Source organism: Zeus faber, assembly GCF_960531495.2.
Source record: "Zeus faber genome assembly, chromosome: 11".
In the NCBI taxonomy this organism is placed as follows: domain Eukaryota; kingdom Metazoa; phylum Chordata; class Actinopteri; order Zeiformes; family Zeidae; genus Zeus; species Zeus faber.
Genome location: NC_137205.1, coordinates 28202885 through 28223826, shown reverse-complemented (window position 1 = coordinate 28223826; position 20942 = coordinate 28202885). Strand labels below are relative to the sequence as shown.

General features: G+C 45.8%; 1 protein-coding gene across 2 annotated transcripts; it reads left to right on the top strand.

Annotated features, from left to right (window-relative positions):
- Window positions 1-19063, top strand: kpnb1 (karyopherin (importin) beta 1). Of its 2 annotated transcripts, none has more exons than XM_080009065.1 (22): window positions 1-223; window positions 1102-1160; window positions 4897-5079; window positions 5243-5443; window positions 5946-6098; window positions 6442-6501; window positions 7760-7849; window positions 8132-8242; window positions 8666-8755; window positions 9417-9641; window positions 9952-10143; window positions 10479-10609; window positions 10917-11064; window positions 11696-11767; window positions 12134-12278; window positions 12857-12939; window positions 13593-13700; window positions 14362-14505; window positions 14698-14803; window positions 16111-16225; window positions 16409-16570; window positions 18006-19063. In XM_080009065.1, coding segments are annotated over exons 1-22 (2619 nt in total). In that variant the 5' UTR covers window positions 1-183; the 3' UTR covers window positions 18007-19063. The 2 variants fall into 2 exon arrangements, with proteins under 2 accessions (XP_079865191.1, XP_079865190.1); XM_080009064.1 differs by having other exon boundaries at window positions 8654-8755.
- The last annotated feature ends 1879 nt before the right edge of the window (window positions 19064-20942 follow it).

Genomic DNA, 20942 nt, shown 5'->3' with positions numbered 1-20942 from the left:
CCCTTCCCGGAGGAACCGAAGCGCTCCCTCGCCGGCTCGTACGACGCTCTGGTGTAACGTCGGCAAACGGCCGGGGCGGAGATCTTATCCGGGCTGAGCTGAGCGCGGCAATCGGAACTAACCGACTAGCTAGCTAGCTAACTAGCTAGGCGAAGCACGGAGTGAAGAGCGGCAGCCGGCGGAATGGAGCTCATCACTATCCTGGAAAAAACGGTCTCTCCAGGTGAATATATCCGGCAAGATGTTAGTGTTTATGCCGGCGGGTCCCGGCGACCAGAATCCGGTGTATTATTGTGTTTGACGGTCCTCCGGGACCGGTGAAACTTGGAGGGAGGAGGGAGGCGCCTCGCCAGCCGGTTAGGCGGGCTGCCCGCGGCCTGCTCCGCTAGCGCGCTAGCGCCCGGTCCCTGCGCTCTGTTTCCGGCTTGAATGCGGAGCCGGGCGGGCCGGCCGGCGCCGGTTCGACCCGCCGACTCGGCGTGTATGCGCAGAATGAGTTGTCATTTTAATTGCGCTGTGGAGTTGATGTTGCTGAGCCGGCTCTGGCCACCCGTGCAAGTCGCCGACCCTGCCCATGCCTTTTGGCTAGCTGTTAGCCTCCTAGCCATGCTGGCAGTTAGCTCAAGTGATGTTCATGTGCTAATCAACGGCCCATCCTGGCACAGCTAGCCGGCTAACTCCGAACGGCAGCACGTTCTCAGGGCAACGATTGAAGTTTTCGAAACTAAATGCACCAGTGAACGTGATGTACGGGCTACAGCGTGGATCTTTTACCCAGCAGTAAACTTTGTGTGGGTCGGCTAACTGCACAGCCTGGTGCTAATCGGCGTGTAGGGACCATGCAAGCGACCCGGCTGGTTGTCATGCAACTAAACTCTATAGAAACACTTCATGTGTCTGTGACTTTGCCGTGACAACCGTCTAGGCTCAGTTTAACTGGAGGGCTCTTTCCTCATTTTGCAGTGTGAGCCAGGACCCCCAGTTATCTGCACCAGCCCGATGCTCACATTGCAGTTTCCTAACGTGTGTTTTAGCCGAGCAGCTGGAGCTCACTTGCTAGCAATCTGTTTAATAACCCTGGTCTCCCCCTTTCCTCCCCAGATCGGAATGAACTAGAGGTGGCGCAGAAGTTTCTGGAGCAGGCGGCGATTGAGAACTTGGTTAGTATCAACTATAGGGGTTATCTCCTTTCCGGCTGCACTGAAGGTGTAGGCTAGCCGCTGCCACTGGCTTCCATGCAAGCATGAGGGCAGCAGCTAGCTTCGCAGGAGCCCGCCGGCTTCTCCTGCTCGCCGGGCCCTCCCTTCCCCGCATACACACACACACACACACACACACACACACACCGCCTACACCACACCGCAGCTCGGGGAGGATCCAGGCATCCACTCTCTCTCCTTGGCTGGAGAGAGCTTGGTTTAACCCTGTGAGCAACGGGTTTTATATAGTGTTCTATAAAGCAGAATGTGGCGTTAATGTGGGTGGTTTCATTAAGGCATTCAGAGTCCAGTCAATTCTGACACTGGGTGTGTGTTTTATCCTGGTGGCTGTTGCCTTTCCTTAGAACCTGCATGGATACAGACGCAGATGGAATAGATGGATGATTGTGAGGTCACAGCAAGAAGCTCAGCAGCAAAACAGAACAATCCTAGATCACAGAGAAAGATCGTTTACACCTTTTTGTTTTGGAACAACTGGATGGACTGCAATATGGAGTGTATACACCATACATCCAATTGTATCACAGTGGTAATTATTAATATCATTATAGTCATAACTTCCTATTATGAAACATCACTGAGCAGTGTGCTTCACCCAAAAGATCTTTAAAAAGACTTTCCAGCTGGCTGTAGAGGATGAATAAACGCAGATGAAAACATTTTGTGTTCAACCAACTTTTTCATTGACAACCTTACTGAGTTAATGAAGATTTTTTTTATTTTCCCACTTTAATTTCCACTTGTGGGTAAGAAGCAGTTATCTGATACCCCCCTTCCCACCAACAGCAAACTAGTTCTGTTATTTTTTTCTGTGGCAAAAAGGGCCCCGAGAGCCATGTGGCTGCACGTACGTTCGTGCCACGCCTTGGCCTTTTAGTCTTATTATTTTTCTTATTATTCTTAGGGTTATTATCAGTTATGTATGGCATCTTACTGTGTTATGCCACGTGACCTACTGTTTTTATTGGGATCGGTTATGAACTGGACACTTGATAAACGTTGAAGCACTGAAAACAAGTATAACGTTGTTGCTGTTGTAGTAATTGTGGTGGGGGGGGGTTGTTTGGTCAGGGATGTAAAAAAATAAAGTTGGGTGGGGGGCAGCGAGTCCCAAAGCCCGCAGCTTGTGCATTCGAAATTATTAATGACTGCCCGCTTCGACTTAATAAAATATGATGTATATTTTGCAATACGTACTTCTGAAGCACTAACAACAATGGCGGCCGCCGTGTTTTGGTTGGGTCCGCTGGTCCCCGCCCTCAGCGCCGGACAGTAAGCGGTTCTTGGTTCTAGTCCCACAGCGTAGTGGTGTTGCCAGAACGGAACGTGTTTTCCTGGCAGATCGCCGGTTCCTTTGCTGTCTAAACACAAACTGGTACAAAATTAGGCGCCGGCTCCGACCGGGGCCTTAAAATGCCTTGGTGGAGAAGGGGAATGAGCCTCCATGGGGTTCTAAACATAAGTACGAAGTATTTTCATTATAGATGTTTGCTGCCTTTGCCTTGACTTGGTGATACGCAGGTTGAAGCACAGAAAACAAGATGGCTCCCCCGATGAGGAAGTGGTTAAAAAACGGTGCCGAAAAGAAAACCAGAGGGAAGCCATTAAAAAGGCTGACGCAGTGTTAAGAGTTTATTGAATTGACAGTTTACCACAAAGACATTTCTAATAACAAACCAAAAAGAAACATTTGGGAGCATCCAGTGATCCCCATTGTAAGTATGCTTAGCCGTAGTGTATTCACAACAACAGTGGGGGGGGAAAGAACCGAAAAAGAAAGCTCAACTCTGCTCTCGCCAATCGACAATTAGCCGTCCTCCTAATCAGTGGCTCATTTTCGGTGAGAATTTGCACACACAAACTGAAATGGCAGCGTTGTTTTTCTGAACACGCCCTTCTGTTTGGAAGGTTTGTTCTCACAGCAGGTATCCTGGTGCGTCCAAAATGGAAGACGCAAGATGAGTGGGCGTGGCGCTCGTTGCTCACTAATGTCCCAAGCGACAATATTTTTGACCTCTTTGAAAAGTGGTTTCTGACACAAGGACGGACACAGTTTGATCCCTTGACAACAGCATGCTAGGACTGTCCTTCTGGCACCCGCGGTTTCCATGTCGGAGCTGTACGAGCCGGTTTCAGGGAGACGCTCTGCGGCGTCACCCTGGGAGCGGAAGCTGAAACCTCACAATGATGGATGTCCACAGAACCGATTTGGGATGTAATCCTTACTGGTTGCAATTGAACTATATGCAAGGAATAATGGCTAGCGGAGACCCCCCCCATAGTAAACAGCCGAATAACTAGTTAAGTTTGAGGAAAACTGAATTCATCTCTACACCCACAACTCCAGGGACACCAGCGATGGCATGAGTGCATTTTGTTTTTTGCCTGACTTGGTGTTGGCATTTGGGAAATGAATGTGTATTATTGCCAGTGCTAGGGAAGGGAACTCAAAGTTTGATTGATTGGTTCTACAAATATTTGGCTGTGATGAGCCTATACAGCATTGCTGTAGGGTCCTACCGGTTGTCGTAAATGGACAAGGAGTTTTGTTTCTGCAGAAATCTTCTTCTGGGTGGTGTAATGGCTTCTCGTACAGGATCAGTTACCAAAATTATTCAATATCTATCCAATATATCTCCTCATACGTCGGTTGTCAAGCCTTCCAAGCGCATCCGTGCTCCTCGTAATGTCCAAGCTTGTCGGTGCCTGAACGTCATCTGCTGGGGAGTAGGTCCTAGGTGACCCTCATAGGCCCATCTGACACGCCTCAACTGGGTTTGATCAGTCCTCCTGTGTTAATCCACAATAATTACTGGTTATGATGCTTGTGCTCACTGTATAGAATTGTAAATGGGGCCCATTTATATAGCCCTTTTCTAGTCATACGACTCAAAAGCTCTTTACAGTGCATACTTCACATTCACACACACTCATACATCGGCGACGGCAGACATGTTAGGCGCATGCCAGCCCAACAATCGCGGTTGGGGGGTTAACGTTGCCCGACGATTCGATTTCCCATCCGATTTCATGTTAAGGCGCAAGGGCACTACATCACGCTATCAGCAGCAGCCGGGGTCCAAACTGGCACTCTTTCGATCACCAGACGACCCACTCTACCCCCTGAGATGCCCCCCATCGATGGGACGGAAGGTATCAAGGCCTTCCTTAAAGGGCTAAATCTGTGTATCCTCTGAACTCCCAAAGATGATGCAGCTTGACATCATTCTTGTCAAGTAAGTTACGTTGTTTAGGGCACTTTGGACACTTTTGTCCAAAGTGATTTCTATATATGCCCATTGTCATCGGGCGTCATAACATTGGTTAAGTCACAGAATATCTTAAAGCGGGGTGAAGATCCTCGTTTGTCTGACCCAAAGCAGTCGGCTTCTCTAATGTAATGGGTGTAATTGGTGTGGTTTTGTGCAGATATGTTAAGAATAATCCCCTTAATGTGTGAACAAAATATTGCTGCTTACATAATGATCAACATGCTGCTTTCACTGGAACACACATTGATGCCAAAATGGCTGCCATTCCAGTTGTGCATCTGTTTAACTTTCATCAATTCCTCCAAATCCAATTAAAGCTTAATCTCTTCTCCGCCCACGTCTTGTTCCCTTGTTCCCCTCTTGCCTCCTCCACCCTCCCCCCGTGTTTTCCTTCGCACAACCAGCCCGCGTTCCTGGTGGAGCTGTCCAAGGTTCTTGCCAACCCGGGAAACACGCAGGTTGCCCGCGTGGCTGCCGGCCTGCAGGTGAAGAACTCGCTGACCTCCAAAGACCCCGACGTTAAAACCCAATACCAGCAGAGATGGCTCGCCATCGACACCAACGCACGCAGAGAGATCAAGACCTTTGTAAGGAAATGACACACCTGCACAATAGTTTCCATACATTAACGTGTGCAATGATGCTTGGACGTTGTGGCACATAATTGTATATTCAATACATCTAATTAAAATGACAGAGTGCTTCTGGTGTGGCCTTGACAATCTGCTCTTCCTCTGTCTCTTTAACCAGGTTCTTCAGACACTGGGCACGGAGACGTATCGGCCCAGCTCCGCTTCCCAGTGCGTCGCTGGGATTGCCTGCGCCGAAATCCCAGTTACCCAGTGGTCTGAGCTGATTCCCCAGCTGGTGGCCAATGTCACGGACCCATCCAGCACCGAGCACATGAAGGAGTCCACTCTGGAGGCCATCGGATACATCTGCCAAGACATCGTGAGTGACCCTAATGATGAGACATCAGTCATAAACATCAGTGTTTACTTTTCAAATTTAGGTCATTTCACCATATATAAAGCATTGAACTATTGACACGGTTCTAATGGGACCGTAAATCACATTTTATCCGAATGTAAGATGCCTTCAAAGATACAGCATTTAATTAAACAATTACTATTGCTTTGTACCCAGATCAAAGTAAACGCTAAGATGAACTTTTTAGACATGTGCCAGTTTTGAGTTTTCTTCCATCAGTATGTGCTTTTTTTTTTTATTATTGTTGGATGGATCTATATAGCACACATCAGAAAATTAGACCGTTGAGCTATAATTGGCAGTGATTCCAACTGCTTGCCGCGGGGTCGGATTCCTTTCAAAATCTGATATTGTATTTTACAGTACGTCTATTGCCAAGCAGCTGTTCAGAAATATCAAAGAGGATGAAAGAGTATTGTAAACTAGTCATCGTGCTTAGCTTAATGTTTTGGTGACCTGTTAGGACCCAGAGCAGCTGCTGGACAACGCCAACCAGATCCTGACGGCCATCATCCAGGGCATGAGGAAGGATGAGCCGAGCAACAACGTCAAATTGGCTGCGACAAACGCCCTCCTCAACTCGCTGGAGTTCACCAAAGGCAACTTTGACGAGGAGGTACCGACCCAAAAGTGTCCCAATCCTTGGTCCTCCAGCTCTGTCAGTGTGGAATTCACTGGAGCAGAGTAGGATGTTGGAATCGGAATATCCAGAGTCTTTAAACATTCCCCTGTACTTCCCGTTAAAGTGAATAAATTGGTCATGGAAACGTAAAAGGTAGAAATGACGCTTCCTGGTTTAATCACTAACGCTAACTCCCCGGTATAAGGCAATAGATGCATACCCCCTCCCCCCCACCCATTAACAATGAATCTTTATGAAACGTTTATTTTAGTTGGAGATTCCTGTTGTTTGGAAATGACAATCAACTGACTTGGTGCTGTTTTCGTGTGTGTTACAGACAGAACGGCACTTCATCATGCAGGTTGTGTGTGAAGCTACGCAGTGTCCAGACACCAGAGTGAGTAGTATCCACATGGGAATATGACATGGAGCTGGGGATGGTAGCTCATGCGGTAGAGCTGGTGGTCTAGTGATCTAAAGGTTGCTGGTTCGATCCCAGGCTCCTCCTGCTGTAGTGTCCTTGAGCAAGACACTTAACCCCTAATTGCTCCTGATGGCTGCGTCCGTCGGTGTTTGAACAATTGTAAGTCGCTTTGGATAAAAGCGTCTGCTAAATGACGAAATGTCTGCTAAATGACGAAATGGGAATAAGTCAACATGTCAAATCACTGCAAAATCTACAATCTGCATTTTACTTTTAATGGGAAATGTTTGATGCCTTATTCCGTGTGATTGCCACCAAGTATTCTTAATTGTGTGTTCTGAAAATGTCGATTTAGAAATTTTTGGGAGAGCCCATCATTGCTGAATAGAAACTGCAATTGAATTCAGTGATTGCTTGGTTATATATTAAAGATTGTATCTTTTCCTTGTCATTTGTTATATATTGTGCAATGTGCATCTTCATATTTTCCATAATTTCTCCCTTGGGATTAATAACGTAATTATTAATTATTAGCAGTTTGCTTAATCGTCATTAACAGATTAAGTTTTATTGCGCGATTGCTGTGCAGGCTCTTTTGATGTACATTCAAGCCCCTTTCCCACATGGAATCTAAAGGATTAAAAAATATCCGGCAAGGGCGGTAGGAAGTCATTCCCACATTGGCCTCCTTTACAGAGAAGTTCAGCAAGGTGCCTGTTCTCACATTAAATAACTGTTATGGATACAGTATGGTAATTGGTTAGGGTTAGTACGTTATGTCCAGTGTAGATGCTATTGTTTGGACATTTTGGTGGCATGGATGTACACTCTGGATTTTTTTTATTATTTTTTTCTCCCCCTTGGCTCTCAAGAGGCCAGCGCTTCGGTTTCCACCTCCCCGCCCCCTCCCGGACAGACTCAGTTCCCTCCGCTGATGGAGCGGGTACCTCCCAAACCAAACCTGCCAGATCCACCCTTATTTTACGTGCTTGTCCCAGCAATGTTACCGCTTCCATTCCCGTGCACTTCCATTCACAGTCGTACCTGCATTTTCCCGGAATGATACTAGGTTGACAGTGGGGAAATTTACAGAACATTGAAGCCGGCTCCTGTTCCCACAATACGCCAGTATGGAGCATTGCCAGTAGATTTACTGCTTTCAGTGCAAGTGGGAAAGGGGCTTATGTGTCTGGGTGGAGTATAGTTTTATTATGTTATGTCTGTGCTGTAGGTGCGAGTAGCAGCTCTACAGAACTTGGTGAAGATTATGTCTCTGTACTACCAATACATGGAGACCTACATGGGCCCCGCCCTTTTTGCGGTAAGCAACACAATCACCATTAATTTCAAAATTCAAAGAACTGTTTGCTTTGAAAAGTTAGACAAAACAGATAAAGTAAAAAAAAAATGTATTGGTTTCAATACCAATTTCCTCATTACAAATTCACTTATTTATCCTCATTAATCTCTAAATCTCATTTAATTTCTGTAACTTCAATCTGTCGCTGTGCTACTCCTGCATCGCGGTCGTCATTTAACTTTTACCTCATTTCTGTTTTAATTAATTTTTTATTATTATTATTCCTTCCCTCCCTCTCTCCAGATCACCATCGAGGCCATGAAGAGTGACATCGACGAGGTGGCCTTACAGGGGATCGAGTTCTGGTCCAATGTCTGTGACGAAGAAATGGACCTGGCTATTGAAGCCTCGGAGGTCTGTTTTTATTAATAAGCAGGCGCAGCTTGTGAATTTCTATTTAGTTTACAAAGTTTACAACCACATCACAGTCACATTTCTGTCCTTTGATTAGCGGTAAGCATTGAAAGCTAAAAATATAAGGTTTGGAAACGATAGATTTTGGGAAGGCACAAAAGATTGTCACACCAAATTGAAAAGTCCTTAAATTTGTTGGAATGAGGCCTGAAGACGTCCTTGATGACAAACTTCATGAAGACTTTCTTTTATTGTTCTGTTTGGCATGGCTTTGCACCAGGTTCTGTTCTTTTTTTTTTTTTTTTTTTTTGAGTGCTGTAACAGTTTGGTTAAAAAAGCATCACAATCGCTGGCTTTTGTTCATCCCCGTTGTGCTGTTGGTGGACTCTTTTTGTCCCTGTCCAATGGCAGGCTTCGGAGCAGGGCCGCCCCCCGGAGCACACCAGCAAATTCTACGCCAAAGGGGCCTTGCAGTACCTTGTTCCCATCCTCACACAGACCCTCACCAAACAGGTACAATCTCCTCTTTGTCATTCTGACTTTCATTTGTCTCTTCCTTATTTCTTCCTCTCCCTGTGGTGTGTTGCATCACATGGTTGTGCTTAACCTTCACCATTTTTATTTCATTATTATAGATTGCATTATAGATTATTATAGATTGCAATTGTAAAATTACTTTTTTCAACTCGGGTTGCTTGGCATGTCGGAATAAGAACACACTAATCAAAGGGAATTTCACACATTATCTATGTATGTTGTTTAACATTGAACTGACAATAGCAAATACTAAAACAAACTTATTTTGGGGACTAAATATAAACACTATCCCAATACATTCTATCTTTTCTTTGCTCAAAGCTTGCCTCTGGACCCCTGCTATTCCTTCAAGGACCCCTCGGGGGCTGCGTACCCCAGTTTGGGAAGCTCTGATATAGATAGAAAATTACTTATTGGCGTCCTTCAGCAAAACAAGATCGTAAGAGTAAATGAAATATTTTTGTTATAAGACAGATGTTTTATTTTAAATGAATGCATAACCTTTTAACACATTATTTCCGGAAAATGTACAAAGATGTTTAGCATTGACTAGGAACAGGGCAACGAGGTAGACTAATGTGTTGGGTACCCAGCTGCAGCATCGCAATCACATATGTCGTGGTTCCTGCATCCGCAGGATGAGAATGACGATGACGACGACTGGAACCCGTGCAAGGCGGCAGGCGTGTGTCTGATGCTGCTGTCGACCTGCTGCGAGGACGACGTCATGCCACACGTGCTGCCCTTCATCAAGGAGCACATAAAGAATCCTGACTGGCGCTACCGCGACGCCTCTGTCATGGCCTTCGGCTCCATCCTGGAGGGGCCCGAACTCAACCAGCTCAAGCCACTGATCGTACAGGTAAGAGGACTTTCTTTCCGCTTCTTCATAAATGGATGTAGATGATTACGCGACCAAGAGACCATTAGATTGTTTAATCGCAGATGTTTGTAGGATGCTTAGTCGTCGCGTAAATGTTGTGATTGTGACAGCGCTACAGAGAGGTTTGATGAACGGAAATCAACCGAAAGCAATACAGAAGTGCCAAAACTTTTTTTTTTTTTTTTTTTAAGCTCCTTCTGTATCTTGTTCTGCGATAGCTAAATCAGTCATCCGGATCATTCGTAGTTTGTAATCATTGTGCCGTCCTCTCATACCCTCCCTCCTTTAGGGGATGCCCACCATGATTGAGCTAATGAAGGACCCCAGCGTGGTGGTGAGGGACACCACAGCCTGGACAGTGGGGAGGATCTGCGAGCTGATGCCAGAGGCCGCCCTCAACGATCATTATCTGCCCCCGCTACTGCAGTGCCTGATCGAGGGCCTCGGGGCTGAGCCCAGGGTGGCCTCCAACGTGTGTTGGGTAAGCTGTCTGTCACGGGCTGCCGTCAGGAAATGGATTAATTGGAGCTTTGGATATAGACAGGCTCTTAAGCAGCCCATCAGCTCTTTTTGAAGAGGAATTTTAATCCTCCTGTTAACTGCACTGTGAAAATGCATTTTGTAATGAACATCTTAAACCCAATACGTAATGGTTTGTATAATAGCCTCTCGCTTAAAGTGGTGGTTATCCCGCTGCAGGGGTTACAATGTTGAATAAGTATGAAATAATTCAACATATTAGTGTATATGTTTATAACAAGTGTACTGGGGAGTTTGCTAGTCGAGCTGAACTACAGACTGTTTTTCCTATCGCAGGCGTTCTCCAGCCTAGCGGAGGCGGCCTACGAGGCGACAGACGCAGCGGAGGAGCAGGAGGAGCCGAGCACCTACTGCCTCTCCTCCTCCTTCGAAATCATTGTCCAGAAGCTCCTGGAGACCACAGACAGGTAGTTTGAACAACCACAAGCCGGAGCACACACTAGATTTATTTATATTTCAATACTGCAGGAGCTTGAATGTTTGAGGCTAAACACAATCCCTAAACATAGTCACTTATTTGAGTTGACTGATATCGATAAAAAAAAAAAAATAATAATAATAAATTATAATAATAAATAAATCTAAACTCATAGATTTTGAGGTTTTAGATCATATATATTGTGAGTAGCTGTAATTCCTTCAGATGAAGTCACACCACACATTGGTCTCATGAGAGTACGTTTTTGACGACTGTCGTTCACTGTGCCCCCTTAGACCGGACGGCCACCAGAACAACCTGCGCTCAGCTGCCTACGAGGCTCTGATGGAGATAGTTAAGAACAGCGCCAAGGATTGTTACCCCGCGGTGCAGAAAACCACCCTGGTCATCATGGAGCGGCTGCAGCAGGTCCTACAGATGGAGGTATGGAATGTTCTTTCATGGTTAACTGAAACATTAGCCGGTACGCCATGTTGACCCATTAGGTAACATGAAATATGATATTCATAATATATGCCATTCAATTATGTAATTTAGAAGACTCTTCTGTGTAAATCAACTTTCAGGAAGCACATTTGTCATTATAACTAAGTGAACATCTGTCACAAACAGGAACAAGTAACATTGGCTAAGTCTAAAGTTTTCATTTTTATTGGGGTCCCAGATCTAAATGGTGTAATATCCTGTAAAGATAAATCAACAATGAGCTTCTGATCACAAAATGAAGCCAAGATGCATGCAGAGGGTTCGAACAAGACGTCAGCCATTTTCGTAGCCTCTGCCGTTCTTTGGTTTCAAATCGTTTTTAGATTGCAAAATTCTGAATTTTCCCGGGACAATGTCAATAAGCGAGCTGGGCCCCTTATTGTAATACTCATTATTTTTATTAGTATTTATTGCTGCTATTATTATTATGATTATTATTATTATAATAACAATAATATAATATTATTATAGTTGCGTAACTATTATAATACATTATTATAATAATAATGAATCCGAACGGTTTTTTAGAACCGCTGGAACCTTACAACTTTTTCTTTTTTCTTTTCAGTCTCACATCCAGAGCACCTCAGACAGAATCCAGTTCAACGACCTGCAGTCTCTGCTGTGTGCCACTCTGCAGGTGAAGAACGCAAACCTTACAAGTCTTCAAAATATCTGATATTCCAACAAATGCTTTGATTGTTAATATCTGATATTCAAACAAATGCTTTGATTGTTTGTAGGTTGAAAGGGTTAAGTGCTGTGGAGGAGGGCAATTAATGTCAGAATTGATTATCATTAAAATTAAATGGATATAAAGTTTTTACCTGTATTTTAAATGCATCTAAGCATAAAAAACATATCTAAAGAAATAATCTGTCGAGTGCAGCCTTCATTAAAAATAGATATTTTTGTACAGTCACTTTAAGAATCTGGATGAATAAAGGTTTCATGGAAGATCAAACCTTTTTTTTATTAACTATTGATACCACTGTATCTCTTTCAGAATGTGCTGCGTAAGGTGCAGCACCAGGACGCTCTGCAGATCTCCGACGTGGTGATGGCCTCCCTGCTCAGAATGTTCCAGACCACCGCCGGCTCAGGAGGCGTGCAGGAGGACGCCCTCATGGCCGTCTCCACGCTGGTGGAAGGTATGTAGACACAAATCAGTGTGCACCCATAAGTCAGTATTTATGGTCCTGTTTACAAATGCTATGAGGGTTGTTAATGTTGTGGCTGCCTCTACCATGTAATTTACGATAAGTAAATGGAGGACATGGGCTTTTTTACTTATGTTTTAATGGTCACAAGCCAAAGGCTTCAGTGTGTTAAATTACGGGTTTATTAATCTAATTTATACATCAAAACAACCTGCTTGTGTACAGAGTAACAGTGCTGATCAATATTGACAGAATGCAATGTCACTATTTGTACATCCTTCCTCCCTGACGTCTGTTCCTCCTCCTGCTGCGAGCTTTGCAGTGTGGATTTTGTGGCGTCACAGAATAAAGCTGAGTCCTAATTCACCCAGCAGGCGTTTGGCTTCAGGCCTGTAGCCTTCTGGTTTTGCGGGACTCCACAAAATTGTTTTGGTTTATATTCTAAATCTGGGGCACGAGGAAATGTAGGGAGGGAAGCAGTTTGGAAGGGTCGCCATGTTTCTGTTTGACCTGGTCTGGAATGAATATTGAGGCACCGTTTCATAACTGATGTTCTTCTGTCTTGTCAGTGTTGGGAAGCGACTTCCAGAAATACATGGATGCCTTCAAGCCTTTCTTGGGAATTGGACTCAAGAACTACGCCGAATATCAGGTAGGAAATGCTGTTTATGAAGGAGTCAAGCATCAACCTGACAATTCTCCAAATGTGTTAAACATGGAGAGCGCAGAGTTTCTTCCCAATTTGTCAGATTATAAATGAGTACTGTTACAGAGAACCCATTCTCATATAAAATGCAATACGTAACCCATTCTAATACTCAAATTAACAGTGACATCCTTGATTGTCAAAGACTGAATGTGTTTATATGAAGGAGTTTATTTAATCACTGTGGTCAGATACAACGTGTAACTGAGTTCCAAAATGATAAGATGAAGGTCATCGCTTTGTGCATCCTTTTGAATTCTAAAGCTTTGGTCTGCTTGACATTTGGAAGAAAGTGGCTGTGAAGTGATGCAATACCTTGGTCAATTGCTTGATCAATAGGATGTTGCTGAATGATTTTGCATCTTTTGTTCTGTTTGGTTTTGTTTAAACAGCATTGTGTGGTTTAGCTGCTCCAGCAAATGTATATTTCTAAACTGTCCTTGGCATCCAGTGTGACTTTTTGAAAACCACGTGTCGTCTTTTTGGACCTATGACCAAAGTGAATCCTTGAGACCATCCTCAAATTATTCGGTGGGGAGGGGGGCGATCACCCTGTGGGTCGAGCGTTCAGCTCCTGATGGTGCTCTGTGTTCTGCTAGGTGTGTCTGGCTGCAGTGGGTCTGGTGTGCGACCTGTGCAGAGCTCTGATGTCCAACATCCTGCCTTACTGTGATGAGATCATGCAGCTTCTGCTGGAGAACCTGGGGGTGAGCACCAGTCTCCTCCATCCTTGTTCTGTTTCGCTCCCTTCCCTCAGTTGGTTTCAACCGAAACCGTACTTTAGCTCATCATCCTGTCGTTCTGTTTTCTTTGTGTTTTTCCCCGAGGCCCAGTGAGCAGCAGCTTAGCAGATGTTTGTTCAGCTTATGAGTGTTAATTTACTTGATTTATACCTGGTTGCTCAACGCTGGTGTAGCCTGTTTTTGTCACCGTTCCTTGTGGACTTTGATGTGGTACAGTAGCTTCAGATTACTGGATTAACAGACTGCTTTGCCGTAGAAATCAATTTTACATACACTTTTAAAGGGTAACCTTACACAGCGCTTCACAGAGAATAACTAAAAGCAAACATTAAAAAAAAAAAGATGTATCAAGAGTAGACGCAGATAAAATAAACATGGGTAAAACGCTGAATCCGTAGTGAAATGAAATCGAATACAGACAAGACAACTAAAATCAGGCTATGCTTCATGGTAAACACATTTTTAAAAGATTTTTAAGCTTGTTGCCTCAGCCAGCCTTATTTCCTCACAAATGACAATGGTTACCATGTCAAGTGACAAAGTGAAGTTTGGGCTTTAAAGGTGCATTTCTGATTCTGTGGGTTGTGAACTCCACTTCATGTTGGATTCTGTTGCCTGTGTGCAGAATGAGAATGTGCATCGGTCGGTGAAGCCCCAGATTCTGTCAGCGTTCGGTGACATCGCTCTGGCCATCGGAGGAGAGTTTAAGAAATACCTGGAGATTGTTCTGGACACACTGCAGCAGGCGTCCCAGGCCCAGGTGGACAAGGTGAGACATTCAAACATCTCGGGGTCACACCCTGGTGTTTTAAGACTTTGTATAATTACTAAACTGTGTGTGTGTGTGTGTGTGTGTGTGTGTGTGTGTGTGTGTGTGTGTGTGTGTGTGTGTGTGTGTGTGTGTGTGTGTGTGTGTGTGTGTGTGTGTGTGTGTGTGTGTGTGTGTGTGTGTGTGTGTCAGACGGACTACGACATGGTGGACTACCTGAATGAGCTGAGGGAGGGGTGTCTGGATGCCTACACTGGTATCATCCAGGGACTGAAGGGAGACCAAGAAAACGTGCACCGTAAGACACACTCCGCTTCTGTCATCTTGCCCACATTCACACAACTACAGCTGCTTTCACACATGCACCGCAACCCTGAGATTATCTGGACATTACCCAGAGGACCTGTATGTGTGAACGCAAATGTCAGAAATCATTTGGACCGGACTTTACCCAGCCAGCACACCAGTGCAAAGTCTGCGTAATCCCATTGAGCGTTGTGTGTGAACGGAGCAGGTGATTGTCCAGAGCATTCACTGCGAGCGAGGGTGTGTCGCCTGTTGATGACGTCTCGATCATGCGGCGGTTATTTACCCTCGTGTAGATCTTGGTGCACGGAGCGTAGCTGCTGCGTACTCCTTTCTGCTTTCCTTTATATTCCTTTAAACTCTTGTTTATATTGCGTCCAAATACATTGAGTATCAATGCCAAAAGAAGTCGTGAGCCTCGTCCGCCATCTTCGGTGTGATGAAACTCTGCGGTGTCATTTGGTCACGTCCTGCCTCCTGCACGCTCTTCCCAGGCTCCGCCCTTCGTCTAAAACAAACTGAGTGTTTCCAGTCGGTCTAAACGTGTCTGATATCGACAATCTCCGGTTGTGTGCTACATGTGTGGAAGGGCAACTCCGGACAATGTCTGGACCTGATTATCTGGATGTTTTCTGGAGTTCATGTGTGAAAGCAGCTTAGTACTCTATCCGGCCTCATTTTAGAAATCAAAATGCTTCCGATTTTGTTGCTTTTCTTGGGAATCTGCCATGTTGGGCCTCTGGTATCAGATATTTTTACGACGGGCGTTCTCTGATCTCCCTGGTCTTAGCTTGGTCTCACTGCAGGTTTGAGTTCATATCGTTCCTCCCTGACGTCTGTTCCTCCTCCTGCTGTGAGTTTTAGCAGTGCGGATTTTATGACGTCACAGAGTAAAGCACAGTCTTAATTCACCCAGAAGGCGTTTGGCGTCGGGCCTGTCGCCTCCTGGTTTTGCGGGACTGTACAAAGTTGTTCTGGTTGATAATCTGAAGCTCTGCGCAATAAGATTCAACAAGTTAGTTTTCTGGTTGTATTTAAGGTTCCATGCTTTATTTTTTACTAGTAAAGAAGAGCTTCATTCGTTTGAGTTGCTTTTAGAATTCAAGCTTCTCTGTTCAAGAACTGACAACTGCTGATAGTTATGGAATTCATTTTTCTTCCGTCCTTCTCACCATCTTTCCCCGTTTCATCCGCCTGCTTTTCCTCCGCCTCCTGCTCTTCCCCTTCTTCCCTTCCCTCTTTCCCTTCCCTTCTTGCCGTCTTTCTCCACCCCTTTTATCTGACATCCCTCTCCTCCAGCTGACGTGATGCTGGTTCAGCCCCGGGTGGAGTTCATCTTATCCTTCATCCACCACATAGCGGAGGATGAGGACCATTCTGACGGAGTGGTGGCCAGTGCATCCGGTGTCATAGGGTGAGTCCTGAGGAAGACACTGAGGGTGATGTGACTGTTTCTGATCGCTTTTGTCTTTTCAAACTGATCAGACTGCTCAAACTATCAGATTGTAAGATTATCTGGCTCACTGTTCTCACTCCACTGCACAAGCACGAAAGCATTTTATTTGAGTTTAAAATGTCGTTCTCCACCCTTCCCCAGTGACCTTTGTACTGCGTTTGGTAAGGACGTGGCAAAGCTGGTGGAGGTGCGTCCTCTCATCAACGACCTGCTGACCGAGGGCCGGCGTTCCAAGAGCCCCAAAACAAAGACCCTCGCCACCTGGGCCACCAAGGAGATCCGCAAGCTAAAGAGCCAGGCCTGGTCAGTGAGCGCACACACTGAACTCACCACAGTCCACTCACAAAAGGACAACTTTTCAACTCCATCTCCAGTGCAGTACGGGGGCAACGTGTGGAGGCCCGCTGCAATATCAACATTGACCACCGCGTTGGTTTTCTATCTTTTCCGCTGTATAAAATGGGTGAAATCTTATTTCGTTGTAGGTGCAGCGCGTCGTCACACACATGTTGAGAAGGGACCCGTGCGTGAACAGCCCCTCCTCTCCGTGCGCACTCCCAATCAAAACGTGACCATGCGCGGGGTCGTTGGGGTTTGGTGCCGAAACTCGGTTACCACCGTGGCACCGCTTCCTATACGACCGGTCTCGACCGAATCGCAACACAGATTTTTGCGCCTCGTGCCGGGGCTGCAGATGTAAATATCCGCCCTCGGGTGCTCCTTTGCTGCCGGACGCCTTCACGCATGTTATGCTTTGGAGCGCGCCGCTGGAAATCCTCTGTACGACGCGCCGCCGCATTCCTCTCTCGCGCGACTCCAGCCAAACGCCAGCGCCGCTCGTCAATGTCACCTTGTGGTCTCTCGGCCAATCAGATAAAAGAGGCGGGTCGTAGAAGTTTTCACTACCGATGGCGCCCGGTTCATATGGTTTGTCAGTTACTAACGTGGAAGATATATGGAAAGTAATTAAGGACGAATGGGTTTAGTTCATAAAAAATTGAGCCCTGATCTAAAGTTGTTTTCTTTTACAAAACTGAGAATAAAAAAAAAAAAAAAAAAGTTGCAGCTCTATTCATCTGTCATTCATTAAAGTCATTCACAAAAATAATATATAGTTGCTCAAAAAGGCAAGTACCTTTTGTGTCCTGTGTGTGTCCCGACGGAGCGACGGGGGGGGGGCCGTCTCCCTCTCAGTGCGTAATGGAGACACTGGGGAGGGAGCGATCCTCTGAATAAAGAGTTGTTTACACAGAACGTCCTGTGTCTTTAGGACGATCAGGAATAGCAGACGCAGCAGATTCGTTGGTCACACACTCCGCTCCGTCGCGTCCAACGTGTCGTGACGTCAACGCTGCGCTCAGGCTTTTTATCTGCAGCGTTCATACAAACGGCCGTTATATCCTATAAGTCTGAATGTAGGCCATGTGTTTGTCGTACAAATCAAACGTTTTATTTTTTCTCTGAACAAAAAAAAAAAAAATCCTAATTATTCCTCGTTTTTGTGTCGTGACGTGTTGGAAGACCCTTGTAGGCGTCCACACATGTAAAGTACACTTAAAAATGTTCAGGCTAAACCTCCTCTTTCCATTTCCTCACTGTAAACAAGGTTTTTGTGTTTTTCAATCAGCCTCTTTCTCACCGCTGGTGTTGGAATGTGTTTCGCGTATTTTTTAATTTTTTTTATTATAAAGGTTTGTTTGTTTGTCGTGTTTAACGCCTGGCTCCTCTTGGCCCTCAGATGCGCCGCTCCTCGGGGAAGAGCGTGAGGAGGATCGACATGAGCAAAACAATGAGGAAATATCGCCCCACTGGAATTAAAGCTTCTGTCTTTGGGTCAAAGCGGAAGCAGAGTGTCTGTGTGTGAGAGAGCGAGCGAGAGAGCGAGCGAGAGCACGAGAGAAAACGTGTGAGCGAGCGAGCGAGAGAGAGATGAGTGACATCACAACACCTTCTGAGTACAATTCCAGAAGCCGCCGGCAGACTGGCAGCGGCTCCCCCCCCCCCCCTCGACAATTGAACCCCTCGACGGCCTGTGGACTGTACCATATCTGGACTAGGACATGGACTCCAAACAACCCCACCCCGACATTTTCTTCCTCCGTCACACCACCCCTTCTCCGGGAACCCGTCCCCCTCCGTGGATCCGCGTGGCGCTGGTCCGACATGCCCAATCGACTCGGAGCAGTGCGCTCCACGTTGCCATGACACCAAGCCACCGACCCTCCTCCCCCCGCGGGGGTGGGGTAGGGGGACCGACCAGAGAGACGCACTGCGGCCGAGCGGGCGCGGCGCTTCGGCTTCCCACACCGCAAAGAGAATCAAACGAGAAACAAAAAAATAAAACGCACGGGAAACGGAATCAAAACGACACGAGGAAGATCAATTCATCATGTTTGGACCTAAAGTTGCTCTCTGATCCGCGGGATATCTTCTACATTTTCTTTATTTTGTTTCTTCTTGCTTTTTTTGTCTCCCCCCACCCCCCTTCCTCCCCCGCTTCTCGGCTCCTCCCCCGAGCCCTGCCTGGCGGCGGGCGGCGGGGCGGCCTAGCGGTTATGAATTGGACTTGGAGTTTGAACCCCGAGTAGGACTGTGTAGATACTAATGCAGTGGAACAAGAAGCATGGTGCCTAGATTTCCTTCCGACGCGGGCGGGTGCGGTCGGGGTGCGAGGAAGTGGGACCGCCAACCACTGCTCTCCCCCCACCCCACCCCGGCTACCGCCCTCCCCAGCCCGTACGTGCGGTGTCCCGACCCCGGTTTTGCGGGGACTATAAGCGACCAAGATTGACATTTTATCTGCAATGTTTGGCGGGCGGGTGGGCGGGATGGAGGGGGGAGGGCTTCACCATCCCCCGTTTTCTCAGTCCACCCACAAGGAATGAATAACCAATAAAATAAACAAATAAATACATAGAATATTAAACTATCGAGGCAGGAGAGACGGAAAAGCATCACTGCTGGCTTTGCTGCTTTTCTAGCGACACGCAGACTTCAGAACCGTGAACACACACACACACACACACGGCGGCGACGGCAGCCGCCGCACAACACATCTCCACCCATCGACCACGCCTGCATGTGGGGTTCCCACCTCCCCTGCAAGGTTTTTTTTTTTTTTTTTCTTTTGCTTTCCGTGGCACTTGGCCTAAAGCACTGGCGGAGATGGTCGAGGGGAAAAGCTCTTGAAACGATAAAAGGCTCTGAAGTTTTACACACACACATACACACAAGAAACACACACTTAGGAAATTCTCCTTCCTTCTGTACTTAGGCCTGAGGAAAAGGCCCCGGGGGAGAGTGCCAAATTAGTGAAGCTAGCGATTCACAGGCTGGTTGTTTTTGGGCAGGTGGGCGACCACGCCCGCCATGGGAGTTTAAACTGCTCTTCAATTCTCACTGTCAACCAGTTGACCAGAATTGGGCGTGAGTTTAGGTTATTTCAGTTCCCTACTGGTATTTTTTTATTTAGTTTTTTTTTTTTTTTTCTCGCTGCACTTATTTTGGGAAAGGGTCACTTACCGTTATCCTCGTTTCAAACAAAAGAAACTCAGAATTGAAGACGTTTGTATAAGGTTATATTTTTCCATTGCTATGATAAAATAAAAAAAACAATAAAATGATATGAAACATTCCCCAAGACGTTCTGGTGATTTGGTTTCTTTTTTCTTAAATAGTTAAAGCTGGTAAATGTCTGGTTTACAACAAACTCTGGACTCTTGATGTTCTGGACTTGCTGCATTGAAAGGGAGACTGAATTCTGGCCTTGTTGGGTGGACATTGGACCCCTTTGTTTTTGTTTTTTCCCCAGACTCCAGTGTCCGTCTCAACACTTTTCTTTCTTTTTTCTTTTTTGGACTTAAAGCCAGACACAACTGTTTGGCTGTTTGCTGTTAGACAACCAGTTTGTTTTCTTTTGTTCCCCCCCCCCGCCTAAACCCTATGGAGCAATCTGGCATTTGAGGACTCTCGGACACCAGTGGTGGACATGTTTGGGTGTCTGACCCATCTTATCTAAATCACATGTTCCTCATGAGCTGTACCGACAGTCCAAATTGTTCTCTTGTACCGGTCAACGATCGCCGAGCGTTCACAAGGTTGTCTTGTCTTGTCCAGGATGAGGACCTATTCACTTTCAGTCGGTTGATTCCATGCAAATCTCGAACTAAACCCCATGAGGCAGTCATCCAGCCTGAACCATAATTCCAGAATTTAGACGCCAGTTTTGATTCATGTCAATCAGAAAGTGAATGGGGTCTAAATCTTGGCTGCTTCTTTATTTCTAGGCTGAACTTGATAATTTTCCTGAACTTTGGGTTTCCTCCATGGAGAAACACATATGTTGACAAGTTGACCCTGGCGACTCAACTGTTACCGAATTGTGAATCGAGCCAATCTGCTTTTTATTTCGTATTCAACTTTAGTGAACTAATAAAGTCTATATTGTACTGAATGCTGCGGTTTTTTCTTGTAAGGGCTTCCATTCTGCTTGATAAAATGGGGCAAATTTATGAATTTCCATGAAAAATTACCTTTTTTGCATAGGATTTACTGTACATATATTATGAATATGGGGTGAGCAATAGTTAAGATATGATGAACATGTGCCACAGTAGGGCCTAATTGGGGTGAAATCTATAAAATGAGATGAATGCCATTTGAATAGAATTTGCTG

What these genes read in the sequence shown, in the direction of transcription:
- kpnb1 (XM_080009064.1), top strand. Translation starts at nt 184, where the DNA reads ATGGAGCTCATCACTATCCTGGAAAAAACGGTCTCTCCAG. An exon ending in TCAAGCCACTGATCGTACAG is followed by an intron (nt 9,642 to 9,951) that starts GTAAGAGGACTT and finishes TCCCTCCTTTAG; the next exon opens with GGGATGCCCACCATGATTGA. An exon ending in CTCCTGGAGACCACAGACAG is followed by an intron (nt 10,610 to 10,916) that starts GTAGTTTGAACA and finishes GTGCCCCCTTAG; the next exon opens with ACCGGACGGCCACCAGAACA.